The following is a 17317-nucleotide window of genomic DNA, read 5'->3' as shown; positions in this document are numbered from 1 at the left end:
CGCGACAGCGGCTGAATCGGCTTCGGGCTGCGAGCTGCCTGCTCCCTTCTGGCACATCTTCAGAGGCGGCTGTAGGGGGGGTTTCTTTCCTGGCTCCCTTAGCCAAGGACAGGAACAACCAGGGAGGGATTACACTGTTAAGGAATTATTTGTATTTTGTACTTCTGTTTTTAAAAAAAAAAAAAAAAAAAAAAAAATTCTGAGTCCTTTGCAGAAGGCTGAAACACTTCTACAGGCAGTCATGTGCACTGCTGAGGAAAAAACAAAACACCCCAGCAACCATCACCTCCCCTTTCTCCACAGGTGAGTGTGGAGGAATCACTGGATAAAACAGAGCAAAACCAGACTATTAAAAAGAATTTAAAATTGGTAACATCTAAAGTGATGGATGTAGTTTTAACAAGAAGCAGTTGAGGAAAGTACAGATTTATTCCTTCCTTTAGCCTGAGGGGTTCCCCAGCCCCCTGGCCTCCCCTGCACAGCTGGGCTCTGTGGCACCGTTTTCCTCTTTGAAGGGGTGTGCCCGGCAACCTGGCAGTAACGACTTCAGGAGTGAGCATTTGTCCTCGGGGAATCTAAAATCAGCACGCTAACACGTAGTGCTGGCTGGAGAAGCTGTTCTGCCCCAGGGTGTGATTCTGCCAGCACTGCCCCTGCTAACTGCAGGGCAGTTCTAAGCAATCAGCAGGGCAGGAGGCGTTGGCTAAAAGTTTTAGGTTAGTTTTGACCATGTATTTGAAGACACTGTGGCATATTTAGCAACAGGCAGAAGTGTAATGGCTTATTATTGCCACGCTTCATGAGCTTTATCTCTATCAAATCCATTTGCTAATTGCATGTGCAGCTGCTGTAGGGCCAGTTAAGCTCTCATGTCTAACATACTGAAGTTTGATATTTTTTGTTTAAAAGTCTAGCCCAGGCCATCTGTGAAGCTCTGCCCACTGCTGCTGAAGGCCTCCTACATAGCATTGGCCTCATAAGCAAAATACAAACAAAATAGCTTGCACAGCAAGATGTCACCCTAGCAACCCCCAGCCACCACCTTCCCCCCCATATTCCATTCATTAACTGCTCTGCAGCTGCAGACACCCAAACACCCTCTAAATGAGAAGAAAACAAAAACTGGACAGTTATCTGTAGATGCCACAGGTTTATTAGTCCACTGGAAAAAAAGGATTACAGCACTTTTATCTTGCTGTAGTACAGAATAAATAAAGCCATAAAAATAAAAACATGTGGTTAGAGATTGTTGTACTAGTTATATCTGCCAATAGAAAAATAGAAGAACCCTTGTTTCTTCATGGCTCAGTGGTTATCGGAGAGGGATGAACCTGGAAGAAGACGGGGAGAACTTCTCTTGGCTAGTGAACAGCTTCTGACCCTATAGAGCCCAGCAGGAGCTTCCCACCTGGGGGTCAGCACCCAGAAGCCATGTGTGAGGCCACTGATGGTTCCTCTGCCAAGTGTGAGACTGTAAAATGTAAAACACCCACTAGGTTGTTGGGAGAGGGACAAAAGGCCTTTGCTTGTTCTCAAGTTTATATTATCTTAAAAATATTTCTGTCCTACTACTCCCAGCTTCCCAGAGAGGTCTAGTCTGCTCTAAATACCTTTGCTGAGACACAACATCCTGCCTTGGTGGGGCTGATCAGCCAAAACCTGACCTTGTAGTTGTACTGCTGGGCACCTTTCACTTCTCCATGCGGCCGAAGAGCGGGCATGTGAGCAGGGGAAAACATGTCCTATTAGACACTGGGCAGCCAGAGGGAACTGAAAACAAGCAGTCGTAACAGAAGTTCTGAACTGCACACCACGCCTCCAGGGACCTCACCTGAGGCATGCTGCAGTCCCTCCAGACCCCTGTGCTGCTCAGCTGGGAGTCACCTGCAGTATCTGACCTGGCTCCATCTGGCAGTCACAGAGAATCCCTGCTCCTGAAAGAGAGGTCCAAGCCAAGCCCTTTCCCGTCTCTTTCCAAGTCCTGGCTTACACGGACACAGGGGTGCAGCAAAGAAAAGGCTCAGCTTTGGGCACTGAGGGGAAGTCTGTTCTGGACAGTCACATGAGCTCCACAGCCTCGTGCTCCCCGTTCTCCTGCTGTACCATACAGCCGACTCTGTTGTTGAAGAGCCGGGACAGACTTCCCTTCTGGGAGCTCCTGCCCTGGGCAGACCTCTCCTTCTTCAGTCGCCGCTTGTTCCTCTTGCACATGCCCCGGATGTCCCAGACCCTCAGTGTGCCGTCGTGGGAGGCTGTGTAGAGCAACTCGTTGTGGATCTGGAAGGAGAGGGTCACACGTACCACTGAACTGTACGGCTCGGGATGGGCACAATCCAACCACCCAACATCAGCAAACGCAGCTCCGTGCTGGTGCCTGCGGCCTGGCCCCTCCTCACCAGAGCCAGGAGAAACTATCACAAAAGCTGCTGAAGTGGGATGAGGCGTTACCAAGTCGGGCCTCGTTTCTCAACCACTTCACAGAGCCATAAAATATAAACAGCAGGAGTTACTTGTAACCTAAACCCACTAGAAAAGCAGTGAGGAACGAAACAGAGCAGGCTGTAGCTGGGAGGTTCCGTGCTGGTTTCAGATGGCTGGTTTTGAAGATGGAGCTTAAGGAGGCACCAAAATCTAAAACCTAAACTGAAGTTTGCAGTCCAAGACCAACTTGCCACTTACCAATTCAGGACAATACAGAGAACAACCATATTTACAACCCAAACGCTTGGCATCAGCTCCAAAAGGAATTTTTATCTCCTCATTTTCTTTGACTGTCAGCCTGCCAGAAATATTTACTGTGCCTCACATCCTTAATCAAAATACTCATCCTGCACACAGCTTTCACTGATGCCCTGATGCAGGGAGATGGGGATTCTTGAATGCACAAAGCAGCCATGGATTTAAACTTGCTCCTCAGGGTTCCCTGCAGGAGCCTGGGCTTTGCATTGCCACCAAGGATTACTAACTCCTCCCCTTCTAACTTTTAAACACCAATATCATTTGAGTCTTGCTAATATGCAAGCAACTTTACAGGGACTTCTTAATTTTAACTTCTAGAAAAATTTTAAGCTGGTGGCAAAGACTCTTCATTTTTACATTATATACAGGGTAGCATGTGGCATTCACCACTAGCTCTTCACTAAGGTCAGGAAGGATGGTAAGAAGCTGCTGAGGCTGTTGAGGGACACCATGCCCGGGGGTAAGTGGGACAACACTGTGTAGTACTCCACTTGGGTAAGGCAGAAATGTCTCTTCCACCTAGAGAGCTGCAAACATCATCATGGCCTGTAATGGGAGGGGTCCCACAAGGTCAGACTCCATGTCCTGCCCCTACGCAGGGTCAGTTCCATCTGTCTCATTTCTTAGGGTCCTTTGTCTAACCTGACCCGAAAACCTTCCAATCACAGAGACAGGACTGTCCCTGGGGACCTGTCCTGTGGTTTTGCTTATCCTTGTTATTAATGAGTTTGTCTAAAATTACAAAAGGAATATTCAAGTCTGTTATTTCTCTTGCCCTAGAACAGCATCCAACCCAAGTCACGCAGGACAGCCAGCCATGCCAGTTCCCACCAAAACAAAAAAATGTAGGTGTTCAGAAGTGGGAAATCCCAGCAAAGAACCCCCTTCCTGACCTGGATGCAGTTGATGATGAACTTGTGTCCTCGGAAGATCCTCTGCAGGACACCACTCTTGGAGTTGAAAGCTCTGGCGCAGGCGTCGCCGCTTCCCGTGAACACTGCAAGGCAACCACAGGACAATCAGCTCAAACCCACCTGAAGCTAGCTCACAAAGGAGCATGACCTGTCGTTTTTAGGCTTGATTCTCTCCCCAGTGACAGCAAGTTCAGATCATTTCCGTTTCACTGCCCTCAGCATTGCTTGTTTTCATTCATATCTTTCAAAACACGGAACTGCCTTAAGCCTGAAATTCTTCCAAACATCAGCATTTCACTCCACACATACCCCAAATACCTATTTCTGCTTTTCCATGTACATTTCCCTGCTTAAACGTGCCTCAGTAATTCAAAGCAGGCAATTTATCTCAAGTCTGGTTTTCAGGATTTCCACTAAGCCTTCCATTTGTTTTACCAGAGTTACTTCCAGGTTTCCATTCAGCACTACACTATCTGCATCACTCCTGCTGCTGCATCAAGTAGCAGAAGCATCTGTACAGGGAAGCTGCACATGACAGGAGCAGCACCACCCTCTCTCATACCAGCAAGAGGAATTTCAGTTTAGCTTTATTAAAACATACCCTTTCTTCTCTGTTTCCAAGCATAAGCTTACTAGCAGCAGGTAGGGCTGTCTCTGCTGAAATACCACAGTCAAATCTGCTGTCCTCAGAGGTGAGTGCCTTGTGTAGGCAGCTTCACAGAGAAGCTCCATAAATTCTTCCAGTGTGGCAGTTTCTTCAGCTAAATCCCATAGCTTAGGATCTTAGCAAGCAGCAGATTCAATTTAGGCAATTCAAGGCCCAGGCTGTAAGTGCTGTTTCAGTATGGCACAGAGTTATTTGGAGGTTTTGGCTCTAACTCTTGTCCTCTATGTGCTGCGTTGAGGGCAGGGGTAGGCAAAGGAAGCATGAGCAGGGATTCTGGCTGCTCAGCAGCTTTCCTCAGAACATGTTAAGATGCCCTAAGAACAACTTCTCAGTGCTTCAGGATCCTCGCATCTGATCCCCAGAACTGCTGCAGCCAGAAAGTCTGAGGCAGTGTTGAATATTTAGATTTTATACTTAGCTATATGCCCCGATAGAAGCACGTTTATGTGCTTCATGGGTTACAAACTGTCTTAACAGACACTCACTTTCCCTCACTTAACTCCATCTCCTCAAGTTTCTCTACAGATAAATATTTCAGCCCTGCAAAAAGCAGTACAACCACTGCTCCCTGCATTTCATGCCTCTGCCACAGCCACTAGCATGGAAAGATTTTTGCCAAACTAAAGTGGCCTGAAGACAACAGATTCCTGCAAGATTCTTCTGGGAGAACTCAGGCACTGGATTCCTAAAGAGAGGTGAAGAAGTTATCATGGCAGCAAATTCAGGACTACAAGAGATGAGAGCATCTGGTTGTGGAAAATCAATGTCATCTTATACAGGCCCCTATAAATTCAGTTGCCAACACAACCCTGAGGAACCACCCTGTCCCACTCTGCAAGGAGCAGCAACGGTGTAAAGCAGGGAACAGGGCACAGACTTTTTTCCAGTGAATGGAAATCCCTCCACACTGTCACACACTCGCAGAGAGCAGGAACCAGTTAAGAGCTTTTTCCACTGTGCAGCTGTCAGTTTACTTCAGCTATTGCCATCAGGATTTTGCTTTTGACAGACATCCTTTAGGTCTTTTGAACTGTCACTCCAGATTTAGGAAGTCTCTTTGCACCTCTCTCTTTGAAAGGAGAGCTATTGATCTAACCTAGGTTTAGCATTTAAATATATGCTTATATATACACCACCTGTGAAACAAACAAACAACAAAACCAAAATGATATAAAATTGACGACTCATTTTTCTTTTTTACTTAAATTTCACAGACCCTTGGGAAGGAAAACAGGTTTTAAATATTCCCTTGCAATTTTTGCAACATGAAAAAAAATAAAGCCTGCATTAAATTTTAAATGAGCGTGCACACACTGTAGGACAGAATTAACCAACATAATGTCATTAAGTAAATTAGATTGAGAATAGTCCCCATGCTATTAATTACACAAGCAGACTGAGGAAAGCCACTAGAAACACATTCTGATGATTTAAAGCTTAACTCTCAGATCTGTCTGGACTCCCTCTACACTAGAAAGCCATTTTGGAAACACATATTTATTTTTCCTCTCACTCTTGTACTATATCTTCCCATGTAGACCATAAACTCTTCGGGGCAATGAGCCTTCTGAGGACTCATCAGATAGCAACCAACAGAATTAAGATCTAACAGAAAGCAACTGCTTCTCAGCTGAGATTCTTTCCATGTTCTTGCACTGGTGCAAATGTGACATAAACTACAACAAACATCATTTCTATTGAAGTATTTTCTCCACATTTTTGAAAGCCAGAGAATGGACACAGAGGGCTGATCTGTCCCAGGTCAACCATCACCATTTTAAGCTGCACTAGCTCCAAAATTTGTTATCCAGTGAAGATGTCTTTGTAATTCTGATTGAAACAAAACTATTAGATACTGTGTGGATATGTAATCCCTGTATTACAGTAATGCAAGCAATCATAAATTCATTTTAAAGGGGAACCTCCTCTTTCAAGAATTAAAATCTATCTAAATTCTTTTCAGACAAGTCCCTAATATTTTTCCACGACATTATTTCTACCTTTCAAGTGGAACAATTCAATTCTCCCTGTTTGACACGTAGTATGTTTACATTTAAAATGAGATCTTAAATAACATCTGAGAACACCTCTATCACACTATCAGGATGTTCTTCACAGGTCTGACTAAATGCAGCAATGATGCCTGCATTTTAAGAAAATAAGTGTTGTGGAAAAATAATGTATGTGTATGGCAGGGACAGGGTTGGCAGGGTGAGGGGGAAGAAAGAGAGCTGCAGAGCATCTGGGTGGCATCAGATAATGAATCTTTTTTTGAGCCTACACTTTCTTTATGATGATTTTAGAGAATCTGGTCATGTCTATACTGGTTGCAGATCAACACTGAAAAAACCACAGCTGTGGAGGTCTCATTAGTGAAGGAGACAGTCTCCATGTCTCCTACCCAGACATGGAAATTCTTCAGTGGATCAGGTCAACACAGCTTAGCACAGTTATCCTGCCTTTGGGTAGTCTTGATGAGTTCAATGTTTTGTTTTCTATCTTTTTAATTAAATGGGGAAAAACACACACACAAGAAAAATATTCAGTATTTTGTTTGCCAGTGTTCATCCTGGATTAAAATTTCTGGTTTGTTTGCCCCACTCTACCTGCCTGCATCTTTGAGCAACAACTTGAGGGTGCAGTGTAAGCTCAGACCCTTTCCCCCTCCATTCCAGCCTCCTAGGCAGCTGCAGAAGCTGAAATCAGCAGCTATTATAACCTGCAGGTAGGGGAGGGTGGAGTTGTTCTGCAATGTAGGTGAGGAGAGCTGAAATTACCTCTAAATTACCATTAACTATTTTAATGGAGAAAAATACTGCTGTGGGTCTAATGCTGAAAGGAAAACCAAAAAAAGGCTTCCTGATTAAAATCTACCTATGGGCTTGGTTACACAAAGGAGTTTCCAAATATAATTAAGAAATCAATTCAGTTGCTGGGTTATGAATGTGGTCAGTCAGCCAGGGCAAGCATGGTGCCAGGCAACTGCTCTTGACCTGTGCCTGCCTGTGCAGGTACAACTCTCTTCTCACGTGTACCACCTCAGAGTTCTCAGCCAGTTATTGCCACCATGCTGAGCACCTGCCAAAAGAGATATCAAGACCCAAACAGCAACCACTCAGCTGGAGAAGTAATTGTTGGGGAAAGCATGTCAGGTCTGACATGAGCAGCAGGACACAGAGATGACACATAGAGAGGTTCAGGCTGACAAAAACAGAGGCACAGTCTCACCACCCAAACCCAGAAATGCATGGATGACGTGCAGAGGGAAAGCCAGCCAAGAGAGGGCTTTAAAGAGGGAGGTTTCATGGTGAGAATTCACTGCTATGTCAATGCTAGGCAGTTATGTACAGGTACCACTAATAACAGGAGTACTGAAAGTGGGGGAAGTGAGTCCCAAGCATTAGTAATGCAAGCAAATGCTACTGCAGAAAGGTGGTTTGGGGAACAAATACATGAAAGAGGACAGATAAAGGGAAAAGAACTTATGGAAAATGAGTAAAGGAGATGGTCAGAGCCTGAACAGGAAGCCTAAAGGTTAGAAAGAAGCAGTGAGCACCCGAGATGTGCCTGTGGTTCAGGACAGTCCATTGCAGAGTACCTACAAGGCAGCAGAGGCTGGCACAGGGCTGTGCTCCCGACAGCAGCACTTGCTGTCCCCAGGCGTGCAGCAGCAGCCTGACAGACATCAGAGCAGTGAGGTTAAAACACGGCTACACAAACAACCCACAGACTGCTCAGGATTTAAGCCACTTCCCTTCATAACAGAAACAAAGCAACGGTCTCTTTGTTTACCAGAAGAGGGAGGTGGAAAATGGAGGGAAGGTCTGAGCTTCCCACATGGAGTGGAGCAGCGAAGTTTGATGCTGAAGCTAAACATGCTGGAATTGAAAAAAAAAGTGACAATTTCACAAGGCTTCAAAACGACAGTATTCTCCATTAACAACCTTTGATCAAAAGGCACACATCGGAAAGGAGACAGGGGATTGCTGAAAATAGGAAAGGCAGCTTACAGATCCCAGCGTGGTATTTCAAAGTGCTGACGCTGTGTTTGTGAGCCTTGTAGGTCTGGATCCGCTCCCCCGTGTCCACCAGCCAGCACTTCACCGTCCTGTCCGCGCTGCCCGAGTACAAGTGACGGTTCACCAGCTGAAGGGAAGAGAAAAACCCATCAGCACTGGCCTCCCAGGCACACCTCTCAGAGAACTGGACTGAAGCCACCCACGTGAAGCCGCCGTTTCCAGCTGGGCAGCCTGTTACAAAGAGCAGCAACTACACCTTGAAACAGAGGGATGGAGAGCACAAACCAGCCTTGCATTCTCCTCGAGCAGGTCTCCCATCGAGTTCTGGGCCTTAAAAACAGCTCTCACGCTTCAGAAGACACAAAACTTAGCCCATTTGCCACCCAAGCAGGCAGGAGTTCAGTGAGCTTAACAATGCTAACCCCACTTCCATAATTAGTTACATTAATAAAGCCTCAAAAAAAGCCTGCAGTGTAGATTCAGCAAAGCATATTTGACAAGAATTCTTATCAGACTGTAAGTTTTAATTACAAGAAAAATTTCAGAACAATTCTGAGTAACAAAAAAAGACTAAATTAAAAATAAAATCCCACACAACACAAACCAGGGTTTACTGTGATTATTCTGCACAAAGTCAGTGTTTGGGAAGACTAGCTCTTCCTTGAAACCTTTGTATCTGTGTTTCCCCAAGTCTTTTTACTTTGTGTTATGGCATGATTAAATAATGAACCATCCTTACCCAGGGTTTGAAACATCCTCAATCAGATTGTCTTCTGCTGGGTGTTTAGAGCAGCTCTGCCCATGAACCCCAAAGAAGAATGGTGCATCATTACACCAGCTGTACCGTGTGGACTCAGGAGTGGTGGAGATTGGTTTTATTCCACACAGACACAACAGAGAATGACAAAAGGAAGAACTGCAGTTGGGAAACTGAGTCAGAGAGAAACTAACTGGGCTGTGCAAGACTATAAAACCAGCCAGCACACAGTAGCCAACTATCAAAAGCCTGGCAGCTCAGCAGGGAAACTCCACAGTGCAGAGAAGAATCTTCCATTCTATGTCTGTGTAACCAGAAGGGAAAGGTTTGAAGGGCCATCGTTCTGCAGAGCACTGGTGGCACACTCCCCCAGGCACAGATGTTTGTGCCACATCACAACAACATGAAAGAAGAGGTATTTTATGATACAAAGCACTAGAGCGATGGGACTACACTAACCCAGGTAAGAAGTGTATGCAGGCAGACCAAGATCACTGGACACAACTCCCACCAGCCCAGCTGCAGCAGTGCACACCACACTTCCCACCAGCAGAATTTGGTCCATGAGACAGTCTTCACAGCTAAACGTCAGGGGTTGTAAAACACAGACCACTGTTAAAAGCCAGCAGTACTTTGAAATGTCACCTCCTATTACTTTTAATCAGTTTCAGCAATGGCATTAACACAAGATCTCACCGAGGCAAGTGAAGGAATGACCAGAGCACTAACAAGAACTGAGAGCTACAGTTAGCCTGAGGAAGGGAACCTGGCCTCGAATTTCCAGGCACAGCCTGAATGAGCGTGGAGAGCTTTGTCCCGTTGCACTGGCTAAATGGAAGAGGATGCTTGGGGCTGAGATCCTGCTGCACTGTTCTTGGCCAAGTCATTGCATCTCTGTTGCAGACACCTTGCTAGCAGCACCAACCCACCCACTGAGCTTGGGAAAACACAAAGTTACAACCTCCTGTGGGTAAATGCCATCCTGCACTAATGGCACCTGAGCTTACGCTGCTTCATTTCTACATTGAAGTGCTACATAAATGCTGAAGTGAAAGAGGAAAGCTGCAAGTTGCCTAGATTTGCTGATTTGCTGGATACAACATGTTAAATGAGGTGGGATTACTCAGGTAAGTTATAGCACCAGGATGTAAAAGCCACAGAAGGTTCTGATGCCCAGTCCAAGATCTGGCTGGCACACCAACCAGCTTCACTAAACTCAAAGCCTCTGTGGGGCCAGGGCTGCCCCACAAGAAGCCTTCATGCACGTTCCCCCCCCTCCCTGGTTTAAGCAGATGAGCACAGTGGCAAAGGATTCTCAGCCTGGCATGGAATCAGAAATTGGAACAGGCTAAGCAGCCTACAGGATGCCATGGAGCACGCCTGCAGCACAGCCCACAGCAGAGCCCAGCAGGCTCTGCCCCTCACCCAGCCTCTCATTGCCATCGTGTTTTTAAAACACAGACCATGAAATAGCTGTTAGTGGAGAAAGCCATCAAAAGCCAGGAGCTCAGGCTGAAGCTGCTCATCAGATCTGCCTTTGGTGGTGTGATGCAGGTGTCATCACCTCATGTAGCTCAGGGCAGGTACCTCAGCTGAGGTAGTCCCCTTAGTCACTGCAGTCTTGGGCACAATTCACCTCATCCTGAAAGGTCTGGAACACACCATGCCTTCAAACTCCCTGCTTCTCCCCCTGGCAAGGACAACCTTCTCAGCTGTAGCCACCTATACCAATTTCTGTGAGAAGACTTCTTCACTTGACTAAAGCTAGGCCTAGTTTACAACTCCAGCCCAAGCTACAACACTTCAGATATCTACATTTAATCAAAATAGCAATAATTATCACATACTGTTCCCCCAGCCAAAGCACCTTACGAGCAGACCCCACACTGTGTGTAACACAAAATATATACCTTCCCTACTTTATAGATAGATATAATGCATGATATAATGCAACTGAAGTCCACCCAAAAAAAAGGACTTGAAATTGATAGCATCTGAACTTTTAACCACCCAAATCATCTGGGAAGCTGACCGAGGCTGCAGCTGCCCCTTTCTACAATGTACAGGCAGTTATGACATGCAACTGTGCACAGCATCCCTGGAATGGTCAAGAGAGTCTATGAAAACCAGATGGCTTCTGTCTGGGAAGAGCAAGACAGAGGCACCAACCCAGTCTGACCCATGACAAATTGGTATTTCCACTCCAGAGCTCAGACTGCTCAGTTTGTGCCTCAAGGGTGTGGCTGTGCCCCAACAACAGCCACAGCAGCCTTGGCTCCAGCTCGCCAAGGATGGCCACGGCACCCCAACACCCACCAGCCACCTTTGCTGTGGAGGCAGTGGAGGCCCTAAGGCCAGCCAGCAGCACAGGTCCTTGGCTCCTGTAACCATTCTTCTTAAGTCACGACTGTTACTGAAAACCATCTAAAAAGCCCAAGCAAGAGGGACTGTAACACTGCTCCCCTGCCCAGTTCCAGATGGGTCCCCAAAGCCCCCATTTCTAGCCAGGCCACCTTCTGCTGGCTCTCCCTCTAGGGCTCTTGCCAGCCTCCTTACACCAGCTTGGCTTCTCCTACCCAGCGGGTATGGGACTCTCCAAATGCATTCAAATCTCCTCAACCTGCAGGGACCAGTTAATCCAGATCCACCAGTTGTGTCACACTGCTGGGCAAAAGAACATGTTGCTGTTCCTTGGGTTAAAGTTGCTGCTCCTTGGGTTAGACATCCTCACTGACATGGGAGGCTCAGCAGATTTGTCCCCTCATGGGGGCTGGACAAGGTATAGTGACTTCTTCACCAGAATGTGAGATCACACTGCAGCTTCGGTAGGAGCCAAGCTTCCCCAGTGCCAAGACTGGCCCCCCTTTTTGTGTAGGGGCATCCAGGAGCAGTCATCTTCAGGAAGTACTTGTAGACTGGGTCCCCAGGTCCATAACTACTAGGCTTTTCTAGCCCAAAGTCTCCAAACCTTTATTCAGTCTCCTAGGTCCCAGTCCTATTCTTATTGAAGAATTAAATTTTCTTATGATTTAAAAGAAAAAATGTAAAATTTCACTCAGATTTTTCCAGATATACCCAAGTCCATCCGCTGTTGGTTTAAAAGTGATCAGTAGAAGCAGTTACATAGTCTCATCTGCAACTGCCTGGAGAAGTGGTGGTATTTTCAAAGCTGTGTTTTCCTTGGCTGGCTTTTGAGTCCTTCATTCACTTTGGCTAAGTGCCCAGCAAAGCTCAGGCGAAGGGAAAGCATGGCAAGGCAAGGCCACCTGCAGCAGGACTGCTCTGCACCTCAGATACCGACCAGCTGAGTGGACAGTTCAAACCACTTCATTTGCTGCAAAAGAATTTAAACCCTAATGACAGCCAGATGCCTGGTTCTACAGCCTCAGTGAGACAGCAAAAAACCACTGCAGTGCTATCTCCAGTTCTGGACTGTTAATTCTCCTCATTACTCTGAGGGACTTCGCTTTGAACCAGATGAAACACTGAGACACACAAATGGAGCTAATTTGTCTTAATCCTCAGGCCAATGTACTAGAGATGTACTATTCCATAAAAAAAATTTCAGTTAGACTTGCTTGTGAGTAGCAAACAGCAGTAGCAAAACATAGGCTGTAAATGCTGAAGCAGTTCCAGGTTTCACTATCAAAAAAAGCCAGTTTTATGCAACACTGACCATGGTTGTGGCCCCCCAACACAGCACAGTCTGAATAAGAGCCCCAAATGATCACATCTAAGGTTGGTCACTCATGACAATCACAACCCTATTGCTCCACAAGTGTGGCTGAACTGAATGCATGCAGCAGCTTTAGACAATTTCTGCCTGCGTGAAATGCCAAAAATATCTGCAAAAAAGAGCTGTTTAACTGGTATTTCAACCTTACAGGAGTGGACTTTGTGCTCCCAATTCACCTTTGCTGTAAGAAACAGTTTAACCCTCATCCAAGGAGAGGCAATTGGCTCTCCAAGCAGGTTTGGACACATCCTCTTTCTGGAGGTCACTGGGCTCAGCCTGGCTCCCAGTAACTCGATGACGAGTTCACATCAGCAACCACACGTCCCATTACCAGCTTATTCTTCACACGTGGGTCAGTACTCCTGCAATCTGCCAGCTGCATCTTCTGTTCACAGCCACTTCCAAGTTAAAAATCACCAGCTTGGACCAATCTCAAGTGAGAGCTATGTAAGCCTTCGGCCGACTTAGACTTTCAGGATCACATTCAAACCACATTCATTTTAACAAGCTAATGAACTCCCTGTGGGCAAAAAATTGTTGTGGTTTTGTTTTTTTTTTTTTCCCTGAGAATCCATCTAGAATGAGCATTCTGGTCTGGCTGTTAGAGAATGGTTTTCAACTTTTTTGCTGCAATGTGAAGTACTGGTCCTAGAAACACTTATGTTTTCTACAGGTGGTGAACACATTCATACTCCTTTAATTCACATCTTTATTCTCTGATGAATTACGAAGCAAATACAAACACAAATTACAAAAAATATGTATGTTTAATTTAATTAGTGTGACAAGAAGAGAATTCTGTCCCCCTGATCACAACAGTTAAGCATATAAACTGAGTTCAGGTGACAGCTTTGTTCAAAGGATTCCTTTCTCCTAGTCAGTTTTAAAAGGCAACTAAAGGGTATGGTCTAAACAAAGGATCTTTTGCAGGAAAACCAAAAGCAAGTCCTTGCCCACTCACGTTCATTTAAAACTTTCTGCAAGAAAGGAGTTTTCTTGAAAGAATGCTTGCTATAAGATCCAAGCTAAATTCCAGGCTGGATCATTTCTCCATGCCAGCTTTTGGCAGCACAATTCTGATAAATACTCAGAGGCAGAACAGTCAGCACGGGCCAAAACAATCCTCGTGAACAGTTTGTAAAGCTACTTTGCAGGCATTTAGAGAAACATACACAAGTAAATATTTAAGTCAGGGTTATTCAGCTTATCGCAGGCAGTCACGTCCATGAAAATGTACATTTCATTATTAACTGCAAATACTGGTCTGTAGCCAGGCCTGAAATTTTGAAATGGAAGAACTAGCATGAGCTGTGTGATTGCACTCAGCCCACCCTTGCTCTTTCCCATGGCTTCCTATGAAATCCTTACATGCAGAGGGAGCACTCCCAACAGCTGCTGTCCCTCGCCTGCCAAGCTGTCAAAGCCCTGCAGAAGTGGAGAGAAGAGTTCTGGCGAGTTCTGGCTGCTCCTTACCTTGCCTGACTATGAGAGTGAAGGAGTCAAGGCCACCAAGGCACACAGTTCCCACTGCAGACACAAAGTCTCCCAGCAAACCCACTGGCAGCCTAACTTAGGCAGTGGGAGAAGGAAGAGCAGCGTTAGAAAAGGTCGGTACACCCAGCAGAGCTACTTTGACAGTAGACCACATGCAGTCAGTTCAGCTGGTAAATTGCCTTCACACACAGACTGACCATAGAACAGCAGGAAAAGCCCTGGGGAATATCTGAACATCCTCTTCACTCCACTCTCCAGGACCACCAAGGACAGGGGAAAAGGGAAAGCTAACAGCTCACTGACCCCTTCTGCCCTGCTGTGACGGATCAGAGTTGCTTTCAGGCTCCTCCAGCTTATGCCAACTGGCAACATCACCAAAAGGATCTTAGAGCATCTGAGGAATATTCAAAATCCAAACATGCCTGTGGCATCACCCCTCTGCTGGAATGCCCACATGCCAGCACTGCAGGAACCAAGATGGAAAACATGGGTGTGCTTTATTGGTCTCTACCCAGAAATGCTCCTTCAAGAAGCTCCAGGAATTTCCATTCACTGCTACAGCAACGTTATTGGTATTTACTGGAAGGTAATGGGAGATGACTGGAACAGTCCAGACCTAATTTGCAGTGGTTTAGAACATCCTGGGCCATTCCCGTTAGTAACAGCACTTTTTAAAGTTGGGGAAAATACGGGCTCAATATCCAATTTTTTCCTGATCCGTGTCCAGGATGAGAAAGCACACTGAGCATTTCTCAAACTTTTTGAAAGGTCACCCTCCCTTAGGGATCTTTATCTGAATAAATAAAGTGAAAATAAGTCTTTATTTCTTTTCCCCCGTTACTGTCTCCACAAAAGCATTATGCCACCCAGAGAACAGGTAACTACTTCTAACTGCTGGTACCAGCTCAGCTCCTCCAGGACAGGGGAGTGAAAATCTGGTGTAATTAGCAGCTCACTTCTGCCCTGAAGAAAATGAACTACTACCGTTGACAATTAAAACTGTCTGCTGGCTACTGTGAGCAACTCACAACCACCTCTAAGTCCTTTCCTGACCCACAGTTTGAAAAAATACTGTCCCAACTCACTGCTGCAGATTGCAACACTGTCACTAACAAGCCCTAGGCAAAAAAGGCTCCAAGAGCTTTTTGAGAAGAAAACAAAAAATTTAAAAAAAAAAAAGCAGCAGCCACCTCTGTTCAGGAAGTTTTCCTTCTGTTGTAACATCTTTGTATGGATTCTGGTGATTGACCCCTTTCTAAAAGAATGAAAATACCATGTGGGCTGTGCTGAGAGGCAGCCAAGTGGAACAGAAGGGCTAGTGTTGAACCCAGTAAGGAAGAGGGAGGAATTGGGAAAGATGGAGAGCCCAAAGCTATTCAACAGCAGTACAGCAACTCCTTAAGCTGGGATACATTTTGGAGGCCTAGAAACTAAATGCTCTCTGTGGAAACAGCGTGTACCTCAGCTGGACCCTTCTAGCCTCAAACATCAACTGGTGATGAGAGAAGTGAGGGGCTACCAGTTCCTCACAGCAAGAAGACGACTTGGCCAGGACTGCTGCCAACAGTCTTGGCAGCAGCAGTCTTGTGTATTTTGAATTGTTCAGGTTTTTCAAATAGATGTATTGGGTTTGCTTTGCTTCTCCCCTACAAGAAGTTCTGTTTGTTTAAAGCCATTGTTTAACTCTGTGCTCACAAGCGGAGAAGCATTGCTCATTCCTGAGCCATTCAAAGAGTGTAATTGAATTTCCCAGGCTTCTGGGAGAGGGTCAAGCCAGTTTTGTGTAACAATTTTAGCAAGAACCCAATTAAATTAAAGCAGGCTCTGTTGTTGCCAATCTGTGCCTTGGAGAAGGGTTACAATTAAACAGCAAAACATAGCATGAGGCTAAGAAGGGCAGCAGATCTAGTTGCACATGCTCAAGATACGTTACCACAATATCATAAAAACGAGCTTCAGTACTGAGAATTTACCCAAACAAGACAAACATTACTCCAGGGTAACATGATTTTGTGGGGTCTTTTTTCCTTTCTAAAACTGAAGGAAAACAAAATTCCTCCAGTACTACCAGGTTTTTAGTCTGCTAGTGTCAGCTGTGACTACCCTCATCAGAAACAAAGGCAAGATTAATTAAGCAGCTATTAAAAATACATACTGGAGCCTTCCTCTGTAAAGGAAAAACACTTAAGGACAACAGACACAAACAAGGAAAGGAGGGAGAAAACCTGCAGTCATTAGCTTCACTTGTTTGTATTCAGGGACACACATTTATAAACATGTAAAGTTTTCCAACGTGAAGCTAAGTTACAGACCATCAGATACCTTCTTTAACTCTACCACTGCTTTTTCTGGTGGATAAGGCAGTGTACAGGACACATCCTTGTGTGATAGTTCCCCTTTTCCTTCATCCATCTAACCTCCTCCTCTCCTCTGCAACATTAACAAACTTGGCAGCATTCAGGAGAAAAATAGTGCAAACAGAAAAACAGGGTATAGTTTTTCAGATCACATTAAAATTTTTCCCCTCCCTCCTTCCTCATTTCCTGATTTCTCTCCCCCATGTTCCACTTCTCTTTTCCATTTTCCTTGCCCATTTTTTTGCCTTGGCCATCTCTTTCTCCATTTCTTTTCTCAAATTATGTCTATGTGGTTTTTAAAATGGATTCCTTTCAGCTTTATGCTTTCCTATTATCTTTTGCCCACAATTTAGGGTTATGTTTTGAGTCTGCTCTGATTTTTTTTTCATTCCTTTTTTTATGTTATCTGACCCTGTGTCTATTTACTTGTTCAGGTGATTTTTCTTCAAAGTCTGGTGATCCTGTGTACAAAATCCTACTCAGATGAACAGTCCTCTCAACAAACCTACTCATCGGTTTCTAGACCTTGGGGGATTAAAATAGATACTGAGCTAGAAGTCAGAACGGGATTTAAATAGATACTGAGCTAGAAGTTAGACCAGGATAGCAACTAGAAGCTGAGAAGGTATCAGAA

At 45.3% G+C, this 17317-nt stretch overlaps 1 protein-coding gene across 1 annotated transcript in view; it reads right to left on the bottom strand.

The window, feature by feature from the left end:
* Positions 1–2058: 2058 nt before the first annotated feature.
* The window catches only part of WDR86 (WD repeat domain 86), a gene marked incomplete at its 5' end in the record, with an annotated part of 20457 nt that continues 5198 nt past the window's right edge, over positions 2059–17317 (bottom strand). Inside the window, 3 exons of the mRNA XM_008947359.1 lie at positions 2059–2277; positions 3633–3736; positions 8331–8466. Of these exons, the coding sequence (XP_008945607.1) occupies positions 2059–2277; positions 3633–3736; positions 8331–8466 (459 nt within the window). The remainder of the gene's footprint in view (positions 2278–3632; positions 3737–8330; positions 8467–17317) is intronic.

This window comes from Merops nubicus, unplaced genomic scaffold, assembly GCF_000691845.1.
Source record: "Merops nubicus isolate BGI_N331 unplaced genomic scaffold, ASM69184v1 scaffold23529, whole genome shotgun sequence".
Taxonomy (NCBI): domain Eukaryota; kingdom Metazoa; phylum Chordata; class Aves; order Coraciiformes; family Meropidae; genus Merops; species Merops nubicus.
Note: the sequence above shows the minus strand (reverse complement) of the source record. Positions and strands in the feature narration are given on the sequence as shown.